General features: G+C 35.1%; 2 protein-coding genes across 3 annotated transcripts; one reads left to right on the forward strand and one right to left on the reverse strand.

Annotated features, from left to right (window-relative positions):
• Nucleotides 1-894: 894 nt before the first annotated feature.
• Nucleotides 895-8,506, reverse strand: Thap5 (THAP domain containing 5). Its single transcript, XM_046435386.2, has 3 exons — nt 8,303-8,506; nt 4,826-5,018; nt 895-4,355 (listed from the first exon to the last, which is right to left on the reverse strand). The coding sequence occupies exons 1-3, from the start codon at nt 8,380-8,382 to the stop codon at nt 3,447-3,449; spliced, it is 1,182 nt and encodes a 393-aa protein (XP_046291342.1). The 5' UTR covers nt 8,383-8,506; the 3' UTR covers nt 895-3,446.
• A 181-nt stretch (nt 8,507-8,687) lies between these two features.
• Nucleotides 8,688-12,975, forward strand: Dnajb9 (DnaJ heat shock protein family (Hsp40) member B9). Of its 2 annotated transcripts, XM_046435390.2 has the most exons (4): nt 8,688-8,930; nt 10,213-10,309; nt 10,505-10,731; nt 11,431-12,975. In XM_046435390.2, exons 3-4 carry the CDS (start codon nt 10,515-10,517, stop codon nt 11,880-11,882), a joined length of 669 nt encoding a protein of 222 aa, XP_046291346.1. In that variant the 5' UTR covers nt 8,688-8,930; nt 10,213-10,309; nt 10,505-10,514; the 3' UTR covers nt 11,883-12,975. The 2 variants fall into 2 exon arrangements, with proteins under 2 accessions (XP_046291346.1, XP_046291345.1); XM_046435389.2 differs by lacking the exon at nt 10,213-10,309 and having other exon boundaries at nt 8,689-8,930.
• The last annotated feature ends 8,130 nt before the right edge of the window (nt 12,976-21,105 follow it).

The following is a 21,105-nucleotide window of genomic DNA, read 5'->3' on the forward strand; positions in this document are numbered from 1 at the left end:
ATAGTTCTATAGGTTAGATACCAGGTATGGGTCTCACTAGACTAAAATCAAGGTGTTGGCAGAGTGTGTTCCTTTCTAAAGTCTCTAGGAGAGAAACTGTCTTGTTTATTTGAATTGTTGGCATAATTTGGTTCCCTTTGGTTGTAGGACTTAAGTTATCATTTTCTTATTGTCTATAAAATGAGAGCTGTTTCTAACTTCTAGATATTGCCATGTTCCTTGGCTTGCAGTCTATTCTTCCATTTTCAAAGCTAGTTAGATGAGTTGGGTTTCATGTGCATTTTTCTTTGACTTCATGCGTAAAGGTTCTCACCTTTAAAGGACTCATGATCAGACTATATCCAGTTAGATAATACAGGATAAGCTTCCCATCTCAAGGTCTGTAACCTTAATTGCATCTGTAGAGTACCTTTTACCATGTGAGATAACATCCACGTTACATCTTTGGAGGGGGACAGCATTACTCTAACAAATACATGTTTATTGATTTCAAATCAATTCTTTCACTATGTAATCTCCCTCCATCCACATCTCTGGTCTTAAACCAGAGAGTAACAATAGCAAAATAGAATGAAGCCTTAAATCTTTAATTTCATAAAAAGGGTAACACACCCTTTTGTCATTTTAACTAAAGTATGTAATTTTTTTTTAACTTTGAGACATTTAAAACATGGAGTAATAAAGCAGATGTGTATCTATCATTGTTTAAATATTAACATTTTGATATTTTTATTCAGCTTTTTAAAATAAATGAAACAAAATCTCCCATCATCTCTTCTTGCCTCCCCACTGAACAGTACTTTTATTTTTGCTACATATGCAATATAGTATGTATATAGTAACACAATCTATATTACTATTTTGTGTATTTAATTATAAATAAGCAGTACACAGTTTTCAAATTTTTGCAACTTACTCTTTTTGGAATACTGTTTGGGTTTATGTTGATACATCGGATCTGGTTTATTCATTGTAACAAATACAGCTCATTGTTTTGGATTATAAAGGCATTTTAGCTTGGGCTGCCCAAACACCATACACTGGGTGGCTTTTTTCAACAAAAATTTCTCACCAATCTGGAGCCTGGGAGTCTGAAGTCAGGTTGCCAAGCACGGTCAGGTTCTCACGAGGGCTTGCAGACTGCTGTATTGTAGCTGTGTCCCAATATAGGGAGAATAGTTTCCTGGTATTTCTTCCTGTAAGCACACTAACCCTTTGAATCAAGACCCCACCCATATCCCCTCATTTAACTTTAATTCCTTAAATGCCCTATGACCAAATATAGATGCGCTTCAAAATATGTATACGAGGCCACAATTCAGTCCCTATCAGGGGTGTTTTATGATTGTTTTGATTTTCTCAATGAAGCTTGTGATGAAATCCTCAGGTTGGAAGATAAGCAGGTAGGAAAAAAGTCCACCAATGTTGAAATATAATTTTGACAGACTGGTTGAGGGAATAAAGCAAGCAGACACAGGGACAGATGCATGTCTGGCATCCTTGCAAAATGCTAAGAAATTCAGTGTAGGTAGATCACAGGATAAACAAAGTTACAGAGAATCAGATATAACAGTAATAACTTTGGCTTTATCTTATAGGTATTAGTGAGTAATGTGAGATGTCTGAGCTAGAAGTTATGGGGTGGGTGGGTGATAGATTTATAATTTAGGTTAAAAAAATAACAGCAGAATCCAAGATAATATGGAAATAGAAGACTGAAAACATAGGCAAGATTAGCTAAGAGGCTTCTGTAATAGTCCAAATAGGAAATAATGTAGGCCAGAATCTGAAAATATTAATTTAGAGGTTAGCTGGGTTAGGTTGAGAGTATCTTCAATTATTTATAAAAAGGCAAGGGTTGTGAATTTCGCAGTAGAGCACTTGCCTAGCATGCACAAAGCGCAAGTCCTCCAGTATTAGTGATTCAAGTATGTGCATATATATGTATGTATGTATATGTGTGTATATGTATATATGAAAGCCATGAAAATAAATACTTATACTTTATTAAGTTTAAACTAAGTTAAAATAATATTTTGTGACTTGTTATTTTTATCTGTACTATTCACTTTAAGTATCAGAAATATGCAATATGGGAATACTTAAGTTTTCCCCACCATGGTCATTTAATAAGATAGTTCTGATTTTTTTATAATTAGCAAACACATTATCAAATACCAATTAATTTTATTAGCGTAAAACTTAACTGAAATATAATAAAAATAATTACCACATTAACAAAATGATCAGCTATTCAGTTAACTAATAATTATTGAGCACCTCCTATTTTCCAGGTCCAAAAATTATGTGTTACCTCATAGAATTCTCAAAATCATCCTTTTAGATAGCAGTATTTTTTTATTTTTTAACAGATATTAAAGAACATATTGTCTCTTGTTCACATTTGGGTTGTTACCAAAACGACTTTGCTTTTACATTTATATTTCTTAGCTCATGCAGATATAAACTTTATTTTTATTTATATCACCAACACTTCTCTTTCCCAAGAGAAAAACTTTGTTTTCCTAAGGACATCATCACTTATCTATAATTTGCTTATAAATTTTAATAAAATATACATACGTGGGAATATATAATAAAGTATTACTCTATTATTTTGGATTTAAAAAATGATACAAGCATATACTTTAAAAGCTATACCTATTAAGAAATAGATACAGACTATAATTTCTATAATATACATATATATATTTAAAATTAACCTATGTTTTTGGTTTATAAATATAATTTTATAAATAAGGATGTTAAAAAACTTAAATGACTTAAACACGGTCTGCTATATATAAGGTACTGAAATATATATTCTTTCAAGTTTAAGGTACCTCTCCTAAAAGCTGAGTTCAACTGAATAAAAATTAGAATAGCCATATTTTCCTTTATGTAAGATACCTAACTATAGCTAAAAGGTCAGAGAATGCAATAATAGTGAATATCAAATTCTCCCCAATTTCTATTATATAAGTACATATAATCTTATAGAAAAACTGTTTTAATAAAAGTATCAATAAATACAAAGGGAAGGGACTACAAAGAAACCAACTGAGTTCTAGTAAGGACCCTTATTTTACAAATTAGGGATTATTTTACAATCTTGATAAGTACTTTGGTCATGTCATGTGTCAGTGGTAGAACCAACCTCATCTATTTTGGGGTGTTTTGACCATATCATTGGTCTCCTATTACTGACTTATTATCTATTTACTATATTTTAATTTGGGAAACTACCCAATAATATAACTATTTTTCTCTTCTTCACAACAACTATTTTTCTTATTAATGAGCATTTTAAGAATAGGATGCAGTTCATGATATTAGAGCACTTTTGTAACTTCATCAAGATGAGAACATTATATAGGAAAAAGTTCACTTTACAGGAAATTTGGTTTAGCTGGAAAAAAAAAATTTGGTTTAGCTTTGAAACTTCTTTATATCATAGTGACTTCATATGTTGTGAAATGGTTTTCTATAATCTTGACATTTTCTTCTGATAACCAGTTTTCCTGTTTTAGCTGGCTTATAAGAGCTTCCAAAGACTTTAATCTTCCTAGAGTTTGTTGCTCTTGTAGCTCTAGAAGGGTTATCTTTGAATGTAGTTTAGAGACTTTTTGCCAAAGATGTTCCTTATTTATGTCTTGTCTACAATAAGAATGTTCAATTTGTAAAACTTCTGCCCCATGATCTACATTCTTATATAAGGAGTCTTCAGTGTCTATGTCTTCCATTTCCATGGTTTCTTTGGGGGCAGGTATAAAGGAATTAACTACAGGTTTAGAATTTTCTGTGGGCACAAAAATGGCAATAACAGATTGTTTATTTGTGTTTATATCTTCAACTGTTTGATTAACTGTGCTGAATAAGAATGGATTTTCCTGTGATTTAATTTCCATGGAATTATTTGTAAAGTTTGGATTAGCAAGATGATTGGTTGTTATTTCAAGTACTTCTTGGCTTTCCAAAGACTGGTGACTAACTTCTGAATCTGAAGTTGTCAAAGTAATAGTTGTAGAATTTTCGTTCTCAAAAGATGTATGAAATCCTCTTAAACCTAAATCTTGGTTAATTGATTTTTCCAGGGTAGATTTCAGTTTTTCAGTGTCTTGCTTAACTAGATTAAGAGTTAATACTTTATTTTGTAAGCTTCCTGGCTTTGGAGCTGTTGGCTTCACCAAGGCAGATGAATCAAGCAATTCTGCATGTTCAGGAAGTACATCTGTGTTAACTGTAATATTCTTTGCCTCATTTGATGTAAATGATTCTTCTGACCTGGCTTTTAGGCACACTTCTTTCTCTTCCAATTTTTTCTTCTGAGATTTTTTTTTGGAGAGGTCTTTTCCCTACAAAATAATATTTTCAAATTCTAAAAAGACTTATTCTCTTATTAATTAGTCATGACTACTTAATTGTAACTTTAGGCACTATGCTGGGCAAGCACATTTGTTTAGTTAAAAAAAATACTCTAAACATATGATTTAAATATATCTTAAAATGTTTTTTGAAAAGCATTAAGCACATTCAATATATAAAACATTTCAAACCATTAAAACACCCAACAAAAAAGCTTAACTTATTATTAATTTATGTTAATAACTTAAGATTGTATACATTATCTTCTGTTTCTTAAACTACACTTCATAATTTAAATTTTTAAAAACTACATTACTTTTAGTAAAAGTGCAAAATAGTGTCCCTTTTCCTCAAGTATTCATTTTCCCAAAAGTTATCTTTCCCTCTTACTCTCTGTACCCATCACCTGCCACCCTATGATGTGTCACCATGCTCAGCATTACCGCCCCCACTCCAATACCTGATAGTCTTCAGGCAAAGAAAATATTGTTGGAATTGCAGTTTGTTTTAAATAACGAATACCCCATCTGATGTCAAGAGAGTCAGGAGTAAAATGGTCACTACATAGGAACTGGTATTTACTAGGAACCCAAGAATCACGTTTCATATTCTTTAACCACTTTTCAAGTCTTTCTTTGTCATGTAGAGGAAACCTGAAATTATTAAAAAAAAAAAAAAAAAACAGATAAAGAAAATTTGCTGTATTTTTACATTTTGCTAGATTCTAGACATATATATCTAGCACTATTTGTCAAGTGCTGCAAAAGCAAGATACCCATCCCCACTAAACAAGAGCATCTTCATGACAACTACCATATTATCTCTCTACAGTAAGAGTATTAAGACACGATATAATAGAAGCCAAAGTTTTTTGCCTGAGAATAGCTTGTAAAACAGAATTCAGAGTCCTTCAAGTAAAACAGGTATTCCTGCAAAGGATAAAATCCACTCATATTTTCTGTGGATTATGTTGCACCTTTATTTTATTGTACAGTTTGACTAGAAGTAGGAAAGAGCATTGCATAAATTACAAATTTCCTCTCAAAAGTACTTCATATTAATACAAGTCACATAGTTTCTTGCCTATAATTTTAGGCAGCATTAGCTTTAAACTTTGATTATTTTTAAAATAAGGCAACATTAATTCAAACAAATGATTTAGGAGAATAAAATGAATACTTGCATAAAACTACTAATATTCCATTCTCTTTACTGACATCAGCTTCAATTCTACCCATGTGATATTACTTAATTTCTGTAACCTACTTACTGGGAACTCTAAAATTCAAGTTCTAAAAAAGGAACTCTGAAGCTAAAAAAGAACTAAACATGTTAATAAAGACAAACTTGGATATTTTATTTGAAAGAAATAAGATATAAAAGAGAGAAAGGCAAGATAGTTCTCCATACATTTTGTTCCTTTATTGACAATAACCTGGGTTTAGAGTTGGCTTTAACATATTAAAGTTTGTTTTAAAGGCAAAACTGGACAATGGCAGAATTTGGTAGGAAAAAATTTCCAACTAGGGCTGGGATTGTGGCTCAGTGGTAGAGAGCTCGCCTAGCAACCCGGTTTGATTCTCAGCACCACATAAAAATAAAGACATTGTGTTGTGTCCATCTACAAAAAAGACTCTCTCTCTCTCTTTAAACAAACAAACAAACTTCCAACCAGTTTAAATGTTTGCGTTAAAGTGTTCTAAACAGAAGTTTACAGTGACATATATCTCATTTAATGATTTTCCTAGGCATGTTCTAAATGATAGTTTCCTATTTAAAAAAAATAGTAACAATATGGGTTTCTCATACAAAATGTAGCTATCCTACATGCCCTCTCATCCCAACTACTTAGTTTATGCTTTATAGTAAGCAGAATTTTTTTCTCCTTCCTAAATTCTGCTAAGTTTATAAGATCCTAGGGGAAGAGAGTCTGGGTATTTTGTAGGAAATAATTTTTAATTCTGATATCCTATGTGGAAAAAAAAATTAAATGATCTTTGGAAGATACTACCATAAAAACAATATTCATATGTTTTAAAATATTCTAAGCTTGCATATGACACTTAGATTTAGAAATATGATAGGCATAACCAGAAAAAGCATTTAAAGGTAAAAAGAATAAGTTCAACCTTTTGGTATGTCTAAAATGAGAAGAAGCCTTTTAAAATAATGCTTTCTCATATAATTCTTATGTAAGGATGCTGTTTCCAAATTATTTCCATTGTATCTATAGGGTAAGTTAGCAAACCATTAAAAAAATAACATTTTGTGACTATTCTAATTACTAACTGCAATGCAGTAATTCCTCAACAAATAAATCTTTAAGAAATCTCTTAGGACATGTTTCCTGAATAACTGAGTAGCTTCATACTTGTTTAATTTGTCTGGTAATTTTGTTTATTTTATGTAATCCCCCGAGTACATATAAAAATCACAGTATAAATTGGACATTGTATGCCTCTATTTACTGAATTACCATTCATATAAACTTATATACTACAGCTTGCTATAATGTGAGGATGAGCAAATTCAAGTCTTCACGTTTGGTAGTTTGGTGCTATTATGGAATAAAACTGAATTTTTTTTGTGTGTGTGGATTACACAGGTAACTTATAAAAAAACCCCAATTTTTAAAAATCTCACTTTTGATTCACATTTTGAGGAAAAAGTCTTTACAAACGATCTTTATAATTCATTTGGAATTAGTTTTTCCTCCTTAAATATAGTAACTCTGAGATCCATATAGGTTAAACAATTGATTAGTGCAGGATTATGCCTCCCAAATCAAAGGCCAAATAAACCTGGGAAATATTAGTTTAACATGATCTTTTACTACAAATCTCAGAACCATTAATATAGTAGCATCTGCTTTTCAACTGACAATGGATTAGATTTTTTACTTCCAAAATAACTACCTCTGTGGAAGGGATCCAAGGAGATAATACTGGATATATTGTCATGTAGTATGAATTACTTAGAGTTATCAATTTTTTTCCCCTCAATACTTCAGATGATGGAAAGCAGCTGAACCATTAGTGAATGATAGCTTTTGGTCTAAAGGAAAATGGGATTCACAATACATCTGGTGAAAATAAGAGACAACGAGATCAGCTCTAAAAAATTATTTTTAAATACAAGAAAAAAGGAAACAGAATATTTTAAACATGTTGATTTTCACAGGCTTTTTATACACATTAAGCAGGTACCTCCTGCAAAGTAAGCGTAAGTTCCACTAATATCTCCATTTTACAAATGAGAGAGCTGAGCACTGACAGTCTAAATTACTTGTCATTCAGCTACAAGTAAAGGAACCAGGATTTTTTAATTTAGTAAAAATACGGCTTTGGAGCCTGGGACTCTTTACACAACACTGCTTCCCTGTTCTGCATGGAAATCAGTACTCTATAATTTCACGGAAATAATTCGGGGTCCTAGTCATTCAGAGTAACGTTTATCCTGTTCTATTCATGAACTGCATACACATCTCTGAAAAGGACACAGGTCATAACTCCAGCTTTGACACCAAACTTTCAAGGTCGTCTTTCCTGATCAAGTTTCTCAGGAGGAAAAAAAAAATGGATTTAAATTACACCTGTGCGACCTCACAGGGAGTGCAAATTAACTTTGGGTGCACCTTCCCACCTAGCAGGTTTGATGTACCCTAAAAGGTGGTAAATGTATTTCAGGAAATGAGGTCAGGTAAAGTGGAGTAAAGGTTCTGAAAAATCATCGAGCATCTCTTAAGATTCACTGTTTTAACTCCTTTGTTGAGCACCAACAGGCCCCTCAAGATATACACTGAACACTCCTCTTGCGTGATGACCACTACGCTCAAGCAGCTGAAGAACTCATAGGAGATACCCAGGTCCTGGCTCCAAAGGCTACAGGACCACGGCCTAACGATAACGCTAACGCTTCTGCCCAAGGGACTACTCACGGGTAAAAGCTCAGCTTCCGGTCTTTATTGTTCGGTCCTCGGCGGTTTTTACAGCAAATCGCTGCGCAATAGCGGGGCATCACTCGGGTAAGGTCCCGGAAGACCGGGACCAGCGAGGGGCGCAGGCGGGCCCTTCTTCCTGAGGCGGGGCTGCTGGTCCAGCAGCCTAAGCCACCGCGCCTGCGCAGAGGTTCGCCCCGGGGAAAGACGTAGGAAATGTCGACTCACTTCCGCCTCCTCATGCTTCAGTACGGCCCTTCGAAGGGGTGGGGCAGGAAGTGACGCACAGGCTGAGCGGCAACAACAGTTTTCCACGTGCGCGTAGGGCGCCAGGATCAGGTGGGTAGGTGGGAGCCAATGGGGAAGCGTTTCGTGTAGGTCTTCTCCTGAGGCGGTGGCTCTAGCAGCAGTCGCCCGCCAGTTGGGAGCGGGCTGAGAGGGGACGCAGTGGCTTAGGCGGTGCGGGGAGCGAGAGGTGATTGTGCCGGAGGCAGTGGGGCACGCGCCGGCTCCAGGAGGCCGCGGAAGCTGGGGTGAGGGGCCGAGCCCCAGCAACCGAACGGAGCGGTTCGTGAGCGTCACAGGCGCCTCGGCTCTGTGGAGGGGGAGCCGTAACTGGAGAGTGCGGGTGAGGGACGAGGCCGGGAGTCGCTGGGAGTGGGATTTGGAGCGTTCCCGGAACAGTGGCTTCTTGTTTGGGGCATTATTGGCCTCCATGTCTGTCGGGTCGCCGCAAGGGTTTCGGGCTGCGGGTTCTTGGCGAAGGAAACATCAAGAGATGACCAAACCACAAAACAGAGTGTTCTCTGTGTTGGGTTGTGTCGTTGGCTTTCCAGACAGCTTCTCGCTGTACTGGGCCCCGAGCCTCAGGGAGCCCTGATGGTGGGGTTTGGACGGACAGGGCTGGTTGCCTTGTGATGAGGGTTGGATGGTCCAACCGCTGGCACTGGGAAGTAAGGCCCAGGCCGCTGTCCAGCGGGTCCGAATGAGAAATCAGCTTAATGGAAAAGTTAGCTTACTAAAAAATTATCAGATGTTCAACTTGAAACCTTGGAGTAACGTTTATTAGCCGTCGAGGTGCCTGTCAGTGGTTAGACCCGCCCTTGGAATCTGGAGCAGCCCGCCTTGGATGCGGTGTCCACTGGACATGTTCTCTTTGTGTTCTTTACACCAGGATTTGTACTTGATCCTTGGTACCCGTGACTATGAGTAACGCTCTGGGGAAAAAAAAAAGTAATACACCTGCTGACTATTCCCAGGAAAGGCCACAGGAGAGGAAGGCAGGCAGTTTCAACAAACCATAATGCCTTTTCGTCAGCCTTGTTAGGTCATCATAGGTTATTAAGGATTTCTATGGTACAGCATTAAAAAAACAGGATCACTTCGTTTTGAATCTCAAATCATTAAGTATATATTATCAGGAATTCTTAAGTTGTAATTTAAAGTTAAGATAAATATTCTAATTTACTTAGAAGTTTGAAAATAAGAATCTGCTTTAAAGTACCCATCAAATCACTTCATATTTTCTGACAGCCTTAATAGAATTTTTAAATAGGAGTAAATTTAAACAGAACTTATTTGTCCATACTTCTTTGTTGAACATTTGGGATCTTGCATTTGTACAGGTTTTATAACTTTCAAATTGTGTTGACCTTTTAAAGAACAAGTAGAAGTCAACCAAATTGAGAAACATCTTTCTTGGTTTTGCCATTCCACTCATACTTGAGTCAAACACAGAGGATACACAAAACTTTTAATCACTGATTTTTACTAGATATTATTGAAGACCCATCATATATACAAGCATAACAAAAATTAAAGAAAAAAAATGCAAAAATAATTTAAAAGATCCCTGTCTTCCTTTCAAGAATTTGTATTCTGAAAAGAAAATAATGTATTTAACTTCACAGGGGGAACAGTGCATTACCAGTGTAAATAGCCCAGGATATCTAAATAGTAGAATTCTTCCTTCCCTAAGAAAGCAACAGTCAGCATTCACTTCAGCAGGTAAGCCAGACTGGAAACAGAGATGCAGTGTCACAAATACTAACACTACCAATACAATAGAATGTACAAGATAGTATTTGCTGAACATTTTTGTGCTGCATTGTGTACTTCATATATAAAAGTTCATTGGGTTTCTTTTTAAAAAAGTGTTAAGATTAGTTCCATGGGTAAATTTTTTCCCCCTTTCTCTTTTAGGATATTAGAAATGGCTACTCCCCAGTCAGTTTTCATCTTTGCAATCTGCATTTTAATGATAACGGAGTTAATTTTGGCCTCAAAAAGCTACTATGATATCTTAGGTGTGCCAAAGTCAGCATCAGAGCGTCAAATCAAGAAGGCTTTTCACAAATTGGCCATGAAGTACCATCCTGACAAAAATAAGAGTCCTGATGCTGAAGCAAAATTCAGAGAGATTGCAGAAGGTAAATAAATGATTTTCCTTATGTCTCATGGGTATTAACCAGTAAAGAGAATGCTAAGAAGTCTAGGTATTTGAAGGTTTCATGGAGATGGGAATTTACATATAAATATAGTGAGATTGTGAGACTTTTTTTCATAACAGATAATACTTTGGTTCATGAATGAATGAATAGACATTCAGATCTTAAAATATTGAAAATATTATTTTATTATTATTTGTAAAATCACTGCTGTTTCTACATAAAAAGGAATTCTTGCAACTGATTTATGAAACAGAATATTAAGTATGTAGATTAAGTATAAAAAACCTAATATAGTCTCTGACATTTTCTTCATTTAATCTGTATTTCAAAACCCATTTGTCTTTAAAGGAAAAGTATGAAAAACATTTTAACTTAAGACTAGTTCTAAAATAAATTGCACTTTGTGAATATTCAAGAGTTGATGGTAACTGATTAGGGAGTTGGAATTAAACTTTTTCATTAAGTAGTAAGGAAGTGAAAAATCAAATTTCTTAGAACTTTGTAATTGTTGTCAACAAATTTCTTTTTGGTAATGGTAGCATTCATTTAACTGATATTGGTTATTCATTTAATGTTTGTAGGGCTTTGCTTTTACTTGTGATATGACCTCCTTCCCTAAAATATAGAGTTGAAATCACATTTGAAGAAGTTTGAATATATGTAATTTATCTCTTTCAGCATATGAAACACTCTCAGATGCTAGTAGACGAAAAGAGTATGATACCCTTGGACACAGTGCTTTTACTAATGGTAAAGGACAAAGAAGCAGTGGAAGTCCTTTTGAGCAGTCGTTTAACTTCAATTTTGATGATTTGTTTAAAGACTTTAGTTTTTTTGGTCAAAACCAAAACACTCGGTCTAAGAAGCATTTTGAAAATCACTTCCAGACACGCCAGGATGGTTCTAGTCGACAAAGGCATCATTTTCAGGAGTTTTCTTTTGGAGGTGGATTGTTTGATGACATGTTTGAAGATATGGAGAAAATGTTTTCTTTTAGTGGCTTTGATACCAGCAATCGACATACAGTACAGACTGAAAATAGATTTCATGGCTCTAGCAAGCACTGCAGGACTGTCACTCAACGAAGAGGAAATATGGTTACTACGTACACTGATTGTTCAGGACAATAGTTGGTTCTTTTTCTTTTCTCACTAAACCCACCTAGTTGACTCTTCATCAGTATCTTTGATGTAAAACAGTTTTCTGTGAACTATTTTGACAAGTGCATGATTTCACTTACTTTAAACAATTTGACATAGCTATTACATATATTTAAATTGTTTTTGAAGAATTCAGCAACATTCAGCTAGTAGACAAAAATCTAATTATTAATTTTTCTGACTAGGAAAGGTTCTTTAAAGTGAGATATAAATCTTCCTGGGTTTTATTATTATTATTATTTTTTCCTTTCTACCTGCCCTTGGGTTCAGTAACGTGGCCAGTTTTATCATCCCCTTCCCCCACCAAAAAAAAAGATTGAGTTTGCTTGATACATCAGGATTAAACTTTAAAAGTTATAATTGTGTGAAGTTGAATGATTTTTGCAGTGAAGCCTTTGCTAATTTAAAATTGCATGCTCTGTAGCATCTGAATTGGGTTGCTAAATGTATGTGAACTAATTTATTCAGCAAAGGAGAGCAGTATCTTGGTTAATTGCCACTGAAAGCTTTAGAAAGGGATGGTTTGATATTTACCACAGAACTGTGTCTTTCTATTATAGAATTGAGGTAAGAGAAATTATTATACTGCTCTTAGTTAAGCTGGAAAAAAAATTGAAAACTTATGAAACATTGCCAAGAGACTGTTATGTGTTTAGTCCCTAACTAATGATTTTGTAGGGTTGAAATCATAGCTACTTATACATCTTTTTACATTTCTTTCTTAGTTGTTGGTACTCTAGGTCTTAATATGAATTTATGTGTATTTTTGTGTGTGTGTGTGTGTAGTTCTTCCTCTTTGCATTTACTTTTATCTAGAGATTGACTAATACCTCATTCTGTTTGTAAACCCAGCCAGTAATTTCTGTGCAACCTTATTATGTGCAATATTTTTAAATCCTAAGAAATGTGTGCTTTTGTTTTCAGATAGATTTATTTCTTTAGTTCTGCACTTTTTCACAATATACTCCATATGAGTATTAATCCTATGGATACTTATTAAAACTAGTAATGTCTCATACAGCATTTTGTGTGAGTACAAGAAATATAAATATTTACAACCCAATATTCTCTGTTGTCATTTTATTGTTCAAAGTTTATTATGTACTTCTGGAGGTATAAAGGATGTATATAAGCAATGGGACATATGCAGATTGTAGGGTGTATTCCCCATGAAGTTACTTTTGTCTAACCCGAAAACTCTGATAGGATCTTGTTTTATTGTCATTTGATAATTTGCTGTTTTCTTTTCCTTCTCTCCCAAATTTTGGTGGCTTGAAAATTTTATTTACAATAGTTTTGGCCTATTTGCTTTCCCAACAAGTGTTCTGCCACCAATTTTTTCTTCTTTAGGCCTGGTTGGGAAAAAGCAGAGACTGCAAAAAACTGTAATTGTTAATTACCTTTAATTTGAGAAATTTTTTTTCTTTTTCTTTTTCCATTTCACAGTGTGGGGGGTTGAACTCAGGGCATGCTAGGCAGGTGCTTTAACACTGAGCTATATCCCCAGCCCTTAATTTTGAGAATTGTTAAGAAAATTAATTTATTATGTTTGTGTTCCTTACTTTTTTCTTGAATGTTATACCTAGTATTTTGGGTTTTTAAAATTTTTTTTTTTTAGTTGTAGATGGACACAATACCTTTATTTATTTATTTTTATGTGGTGCTGAGGATCAAACCCAGTGTGTCAAACATGCTAGGCAAGCACTGTATCACTGAGCCAATCCCTAGTTTTGTTTGATAATAAAAAAATAGCCATATCTTGAATTTGGGGTTGAGGCTCATAAATAGCCTATAAAACAGAATGAATGCTGCAGAAAAGGGTGGAGGTCTCATTTTCAATTTTTTTTTTTTAAATTTAAAAAATTTATTTTTTTTTACAATGACAATAGAATCCGTTTTGATAGAATAAAGCATCCCATTGTGGATGTTTACAATGGTGGGATTCACTGTCATGTTTTATATATTATATATACATACGAACAATTCATTCCACTGTCTTTCTTTTTCCTACCCCCCTTTCCTTCCCTTCATATTCCCCATTGTCAAATCTACTGAACTTCTGTCCCCACCCCCTTATTGTAGGTTAGCTTTCACATATCAGAGGAAACATTTGACGGAGGTCTGATTTTCAAATCAGTATTAACTTTAAGGATGTATTATTTTTGTATTGTTAGTATGTGTCCCTTTTTTTCTCCAAGGCCTGATTTTCTGATGTTCGTTCTTTTCTTCATTCTGAGTATTTATGACTTGACTTTTGACTGTTTGGCATAACTTTTTTCCAAGGAAAAATTGACCCTGAATCATAGAAACTTTAGATAAAATATCAAGAAAGATACTTGGGTAATTGTGTGTGTGTGTATGTGTGTGTGTGTAGTTTGGTATGTAAGCAATTGGAAATTAGACTAATAATCATAAATTTCTTGAATAAATGGTTTTCTGGTTTGTACAGATTGAATGTACAAATAGAAAATGGAAAACTATGAGGAAATGACAATAGAGTAGTGTAATGTATACTTCCTTCACAAATGAAGTCTTATCAAAGTCCCTACCCTGAGTAAAATAGTAATTTTCATATGACTTTTATCTTTTCCTTAAACATTCAAGTGTCTTGAATGCTATAGGAATATGATAGACATAGATGATATTAAGTTCATACAAATTCAGATCTCTCAAATTCAATTAAGAGTTTGTGCCAGGCATGATGGTGCATGTCTGTAATCTTAGGAACTCAGGAGGCTGAGGTAGGAGGATTGAGTTCAAAGCCAGTCTCAGCAGTTTTGCAAGGCCCTAAGCAACTTGGCAAAACCCTGTCTCTAAATAAAATATAAAAAAATGAGCTGGTGCTGTGGCTCATTGGTTAAGGCCCTGGGTTGAATCCCCAGCACCCCCTGACCAAATTATACATTCTTGGGGTTATTGTTTTGAAATAGAGTTTTGTTGAGCAATTGAAGGAATACACTAGGCATGTTCTGTGGTACATGGTCTGTAGTCCCAGCGGCTTGGGAGGCAGAGGTGGGAGGATCTCAAAACGCAAAAGTCAGCTTCTGTAATTTAGTGAGGCCCTAAGCAACTTAGCAAGACCATGTCTAAAAATGAAAGGGGCTAGGGATATGGCTTAGTGGTTGTGCATCCCTGGATTTAATTCCTGGTACCAACAAAACAAACACTAGGGAAAATTATATCATTGCCAAACAAAATAAATATCAGTTTCTTACTATAGAGTAGGTCTCTAAAGTTTTTATATTCTTTCTGTTAATGTTGACATTTTAAATTCAGATAGATTGAATATAGTAAAGTTATGATTGTTTTCTTCTTTCTTAATCCCAAGGAAATGATAGAAAATAAGAATGAAAACATGAAAGTGCTAGAAAACAAAAGCCAGCAGTTTTGAGACATTCCAGCAGGGTATCAAGTGGAAGAGATTGGACTGAGAAGTTAAGAGAAAAACCATAGCCAAGATATCCTGCAGAAGCTTTGAGGCTTATAATGGGGGAAGGAATTTGCCATAGTTTAATCATGTTAATTCATAGAAGAATTGCACTGGGAACCCCTGCTCTTTTCTCTTCCCAGGTAAATAGTTGACAGAAGTAACTTTTCTTCAGGCTGAGGACTAAGAACCACTCTTGAAGAAAAGGATTGTTCCTGGAGAGCTCCTAGGGAAGGTATGGGGTTGTGATAGGAAGGCTGAGTGAGTGGGTGGAGAAGTGAAAAAAGCAGCACTTCAGTTCCATAGTAAGGCCTTTTTACTTTGCCCTTTGTAGAGAACAATAACTTCTGATTTGTCAACCACATACTTCCCCAGAACCCTAACTCCTGACCTGAAGCAGACACACCGAGGAAACTTTGTCAGCCATTGGCAACTTCATGAAGTTTCCTAAATACGGATTTCCAAGCACTATCAGACATTAACGAAAACTAACAGCTGGGAAGAGAAGCCCCAACAACAAACCCTGACATAAAGAAATATAATTCAGGGACTAGAATATCTTAAAAAAATTCAGTAGTATCAGATTTTTGATAAGTCAGGCACAAGTTCTTGTCTAACTTGCTTATTCCAGGGGTTCCTTCCATATAATGATGGCATCAGGCAAAATAGATGAAGCAGTGTTAATCCGTATGCAGTTTACATGACAACAAAAGTCAGCAGGGGTGGGGGGTGGGGGAATGTGCAGTTCATTTGTTTATTATGCAGGTTTACCTTGTCCTACAAAATTCAGATTCTTCCTTGTAACTTTGCTACTCAAATGTTCTCCCCAGGTGGAACTACCTAGATAATTTGTTAGCACAGTTCCATTTATTGGTATAATACAATAATTTTTCATCATAAAAGGTGATATAATACATCATAAAAGGTGAGGGGGTACTTACATTCTTGTAGAAGGAGACACCATGATAAGCCAATCCCAAAAAACCAAAGAGCAAATGTTTTCACTGATAGTGGAAGTTAAACCACAATAAAGTGGGGGAGGGGAAGAAGAGAAGTTCCATAGATTAGACAAAGGGAAGGGAGGGGGGATAGAAATAGGAAAGACAGTAGAATAAATCTAACATAATTTTCCTATGTACTCATGAAAATACCTAAGTGAATCCCACCATTGTGTTCACCCATAATTACAATAAGATATATATACTTGTATAATTTTATCAAAATTGATTCTACTTTCAAGTATAACTTCCGAAGAACCAATTAAAAAATACCAAATAAGGTGATAAACTGAGGATAAAGAAAATAGCACAGGAGAGAAAATTTGGTAAGGCAGGAAATTTGAGAATGTGTTGTAATTTTCAACAGGATGGTCAGTGTAGGCCACACTGAGAAGGTGAATTTGCACAGAGACTTGAAGGGAATTATTTACATGTGTGAGAAGCTCTAGTAATAGCACAGAAGCCAGTGTAGTAGCTGGAGGCTAGTGAGCAAATGAGAGTAGCAAGAGATGAGTTCATGGGGCTGGGGATGTGGCTCAAGCAGTAGCGCGCTCGCCTGGCATACGTGCGGCCCGGGTTCGATCCTCAGCACCACATACAAAGATGTTGTGTCCGCCCAAAACTAAAAAAAAAAATAAATAAATATTAAAAATTCTCTCTCTCTCTCTCTCTCTCTCTCTTAAAAAAAAAAAAAAGAGAGATGAGTTCATAAACGTAATAAGAGTTTGGAGGTGGCCCTATAGTTCATGTAAGATTTTGCAGCCTTTGTAAAGGTTTGGCTTTGGAATGTGATGTTTTAAGTAAATAAATGTCTTGATCTTTTAAACATTTTGAAAGGATCACTGTAGCTGCTATGTTGAGAATAAACCATAGAGGGGTTATTTCTGTGGTGGAATAGGAAGACCAGTTAGGATATTTCAGTGTTTTAGACTGAGAAATCCTTGCAGTATGTGCACTGCACCAAGGTGTTAGTGGAATTGAGATGAAATGGTAAGATTCAGATGAACTCTGAAAGTAGAACTTCAAATATTTGCTTATGAATTTTGAATATAGATGTGAAAGACAGGAGGAAAAGGATGATTCTGAGTCTTATATTCTAAGTAACTATGAGGACAAAGTTACCTTTAACTAAGCTGGAGAAAGCTACAGGAAGAAGACATTAAAGAGGGAAAATCAGAAGTTGAGTTTGGATATACTAAATTTGAGATAAAGATGTTTTTGGAGTTTGGGGAAGAAAGCTGAGCTGGAAATGTTCATATTGGAATTGTCAAAATACGGGTGATATTTAGAACTTTGAGATTGGATGGAATCACTAAGGGAATGGTTGTAGATATTAAAAAGAAGCAATTGAAGAACTGAGCCCTCAGGTACCTACAAAGGCATCTGAGAAGCAGCAGCTAGAGAGTCATGGAGTTTTGTGACTTGGAGGAAAGTAAATGTATCAAGTAGTAAGAGGGGGTCAGCCTTGTAAAATGCTGCTGCTAATCTGGGAAGATGCTGACGTGAACTGACCATCGTTTTATTTAGAATACAGATGTCAAAAATGACCTTGACAAAACAAATTCTTACCAAGTGGTGAGGGTGTGTGCCTGACTGCAGAAGGTTTAAAACAGAATGGCAGTAAAATTAAGTGCTCTTAATGGAAGTTATTTGGATACAATAATTATCGGTGGAGGCATTTCTGGACAAAATTTTCAACACAGGCATTTTAGTAGAGTTTTAGTTATGATTCCTTCAGTGAGCAACAACTTGTTCTTCAGAATGGTTTGCTACAGAATTTTAATAAGTATTCTGTGAAAAAACAATCATGTTCAAATAAGTTTGTGAAATCTGTATTAATATTTAAACCTTGTTGTATATATTATATTTCTTTATAGGTGGATACTGTGGTCTGAATAATTATGTCCCTCCAAAGTTCATGTGTTGAATCTTTACTTGCCAGGCATGGTATTAGGAGTTGGGGCCTGTGGGACGTGATTAGGTCATAGGGGCAGAGCCCTCCTGAGTAGGATTAGTGCCCTTGTAAAAGAGCCAGAGAGACCACTGGTCCTTTCTGCCATGGGAGGTTACAGTATGAGGACAGCTGTTTCTGAACCAGGAAGAAAGCTCTCACCAGACAGCAAATCTGCAGGTACCTTCATCTTAGACCTCCTAGCCTTCAGATTGAGAAATAAATTTGTTTTTTATAAGCCACCGACTAAACAGTATTTTGTTATAACAGTTAGAACAGACGAAGACAATGTGCTTCTTAGAGCTTTCAGTCTTTATCTTGAATCTTTGGTAGAAAATACCCAGTGTTATTTGCCATACTTAGCAGGCCATGGAACCATTTTTACCAAATACCTTTAACCATATCCAAGTGTGCTACAATAAAAGCTTGGTGAATACTAGATTAAACATTGAAATTATAACAAATATTTTGAACACACACATAAACACATACCAAATAATACTTAATGTATAGGATCATGGCATATATTAGGCTGATACTTGTGCTCCCATTAGCTATGGATTAGCTCTGATTGAAAAAGGTTATCCCATCAGAGCCCATTATGGTTTTTCTTTAGACTGCATTTTATCAACGTGCCTTTCTTTTGATTACTGTTCTAACTACTTGAATAATGTTCATAGTATTTTTTCTTCAGGATTATTTTTTCATCAATAATGACATCAAGCAAATTATGTGATTATAATTTAAATACGAATTCCTTTATGTTCCCAAGTAAATAGAAATCATGATTACTAAATTGTATTTTAAAAATAAGATAGTAATTCTTTTACTAATTGGACCAGTATTAGCATTTTATGGTGTCAAACAGGTTCTGAGAGTTGAATAGTAAACTGAGGTATTTCTCTTCAGTGATAAAATAAACAGTCATTCACACACATACATTATATACATATGTATGCATTTTTTTGTGTGAAATATCCTTTGTGACTGCAAAATAATGGTATTAATATAAATTGGTCAAAATATTAACATATGTAATCAGTCTTTCTGGAATTATTCAATTTTTTACTTTGTATATATGAAGTAAAAATTATTGGTCTTATGTCATTCCTGATGTAAATTTGTATAACAAAGTTTCTCTTAAATGCTGGTGAGGTGCTATCTGCTGTAGAAGAAAACAAAGGATTCTTTTCTCTTCCAACCCCCAACCACATAAAAAAATAAATCAAACTGTGACTATTAGGTTAAAATCAAAAGGATGAAAAGGGAGAGAGGGTGAGATGGGAGGAGAAGAACAGAAGGCACCAAGTCTAGATAAGCAATGTATTAAGTTTTGGGGCCTGGAGACAGGAGCAGGGGAGTTGCAGAGTAACATGTAGTATTTGGTGGGGGAATGTGGTCAACAGAAGTTTCTCTACAAAGTTTTAATTAAACAGATTTATTAAAAGTAATATCAGGTTCTAAGATGAATGAGCAATAACTTTGAAGTTCTGAAAAGGTTTTTTTTTTTCTTTTCTGGTACTAGAGATGGAACTCAGGTGCACTCCACCACTGAGCCACAACCCCAACCCTTTTTTGTATTTCATTTAGAGACAGGGTCTCATTGAGTTGCTCAGCACCTATGCTGAGGCTGGCTTTGAACTGGCGATTCTCCTGCCTCAGCCTCCTGAGCCAATGGGATTACAGGCATATGCCACTATACCTGGCAGGAAAATAGTTTTAAGCCTAGAAACAAAAAGATCAATTATTAATCAAGGATGAGACCAAAAAACAAACAAACAAACAAACAACAATAACAACAAAAAACCATCTGGTACAACCTGGGAAATGAGACAGAGAACTGAATTTGTATTCTCACATAGGCATTAAGAAAGCTAAAAACAAATTGAGAGCAAACATTATAATTTGTCATTTGGAAATTTCTTGAAAAAGTTTTCTTTCATAGATTTAATTATTTAATTTATAGTGAATTTGTTTATTATATTACAGATGTTTTCTAATATATATACAAAGCATAAAAGATTCAATTACATTTATAGGTAATTATGTAAACTGTGCCTAACATATGGGAAGGAAATGAGAAGAAAAGGTCAGGTTATTAATTCTACCATTTCTCATGGTAGGTAATCATCTGTCTAAAGTTATAAACCAATACTAGTGATTTAAGGATATTTGAAATTTTAATGACAACCATCAGAAAAGCTCTGACAACAGATACCAGTAATACAACTTTTAAGGAGTGGGACTGGAAGGCTGGGGAAGACTTCTTTTGCTTTTTACTTCAATTTGTAATGTTTGAATTTTTGTTTGTGAATGCATTTTGTTTATACTAGTATAGAGGCTTGCAGGTTCAGGTAACAGAAAATTGTAAATTAAATTTCCTGAAGCAATAAAAGGCTTATTCTCTATCAACAAGTCCAGAGGTTGGGCAGCTCTAGGAGTGGCATGCTTGGAATCTGTTTTGCTTCTTTGAAGTCTTTTTGGCTCTGATCTCTCTGTGTGTTGGCTTCATTCTCAGACTGATAATAAAATGACTATTATGAGCAATGAAACCTTTTAGAATGCCTTGAAAATATTTCCCATCTTCCTGGCCAGAAATGTTACCTGCTGTGACATGTCCATGCCCAAACCAATCACTACAAAAGGGTAATATGACCACCATGATTCATTTAGGTCAGTCAAGACTCAGCCTAGTGGCTCTAGTCTAGTCTCTAAAACAGAAAAGGGTGGACACCTGGCAAAAAGCTGTTCTACAAGGATGGAAGGGAAAGGTGTGCATATACTCTTAACCAGTTGAATATTAAAAGACCTCAGTGG

The sequence above is a fragment of the Marmota monax genome, unplaced genomic scaffold (assembly GCF_021218885.2).
Source record: "Marmota monax isolate L192 unplaced genomic scaffold, Marmota_monax_Labrador192_F-V1.1 WCK01_AAM20220418_F8-fsc00139, whole genome shotgun sequence".
NCBI lineage: Eukaryota > Metazoa > Chordata > Mammalia > Rodentia > Sciuridae > Marmota > Marmota monax.

What these genes read in the sequence shown, in the direction of transcription:
- Thap5 (XM_046435386.2), bottom strand. Translation starts at nt 8,382, where the DNA reads ATGCCCCGCTATTGCGCAGCGATTTGCTGTAAAAACCGCCGAGGACCG. An exon ending in CGGAAGCTGAGCTTTTACCC is followed by an intron (nt 5,019 to 8,302) that starts GTGAGTAGTCCC and finishes TAATAATTTCAG; the next exon opens with GTTTCCTCTACATGACAAAG. An exon ending in CTTTGCCTGAAGACTATCAG is followed by an intron (nt 4,356 to 4,825) that starts GTATTGGAGTGG and finishes ATTATTTTGTAG; the next exon opens with GGAAAAGACCTCTCCAAAAA.
- Dnajb9 (XM_046435390.2), top strand. Translation starts at nt 10,515, where the DNA reads ATGGCTACTCCCCAGTCAGTTTTCATCTTTGCAATCTGCATTTTAATG. An exon ending in ATTCAGAGAGATTGCAGAAG is followed by an intron (nt 10,732 to 11,430) that starts GTAAATAAATGA and finishes TATCTCTTTCAG; the next exon opens with CATATGAAACACTCTCAGAT.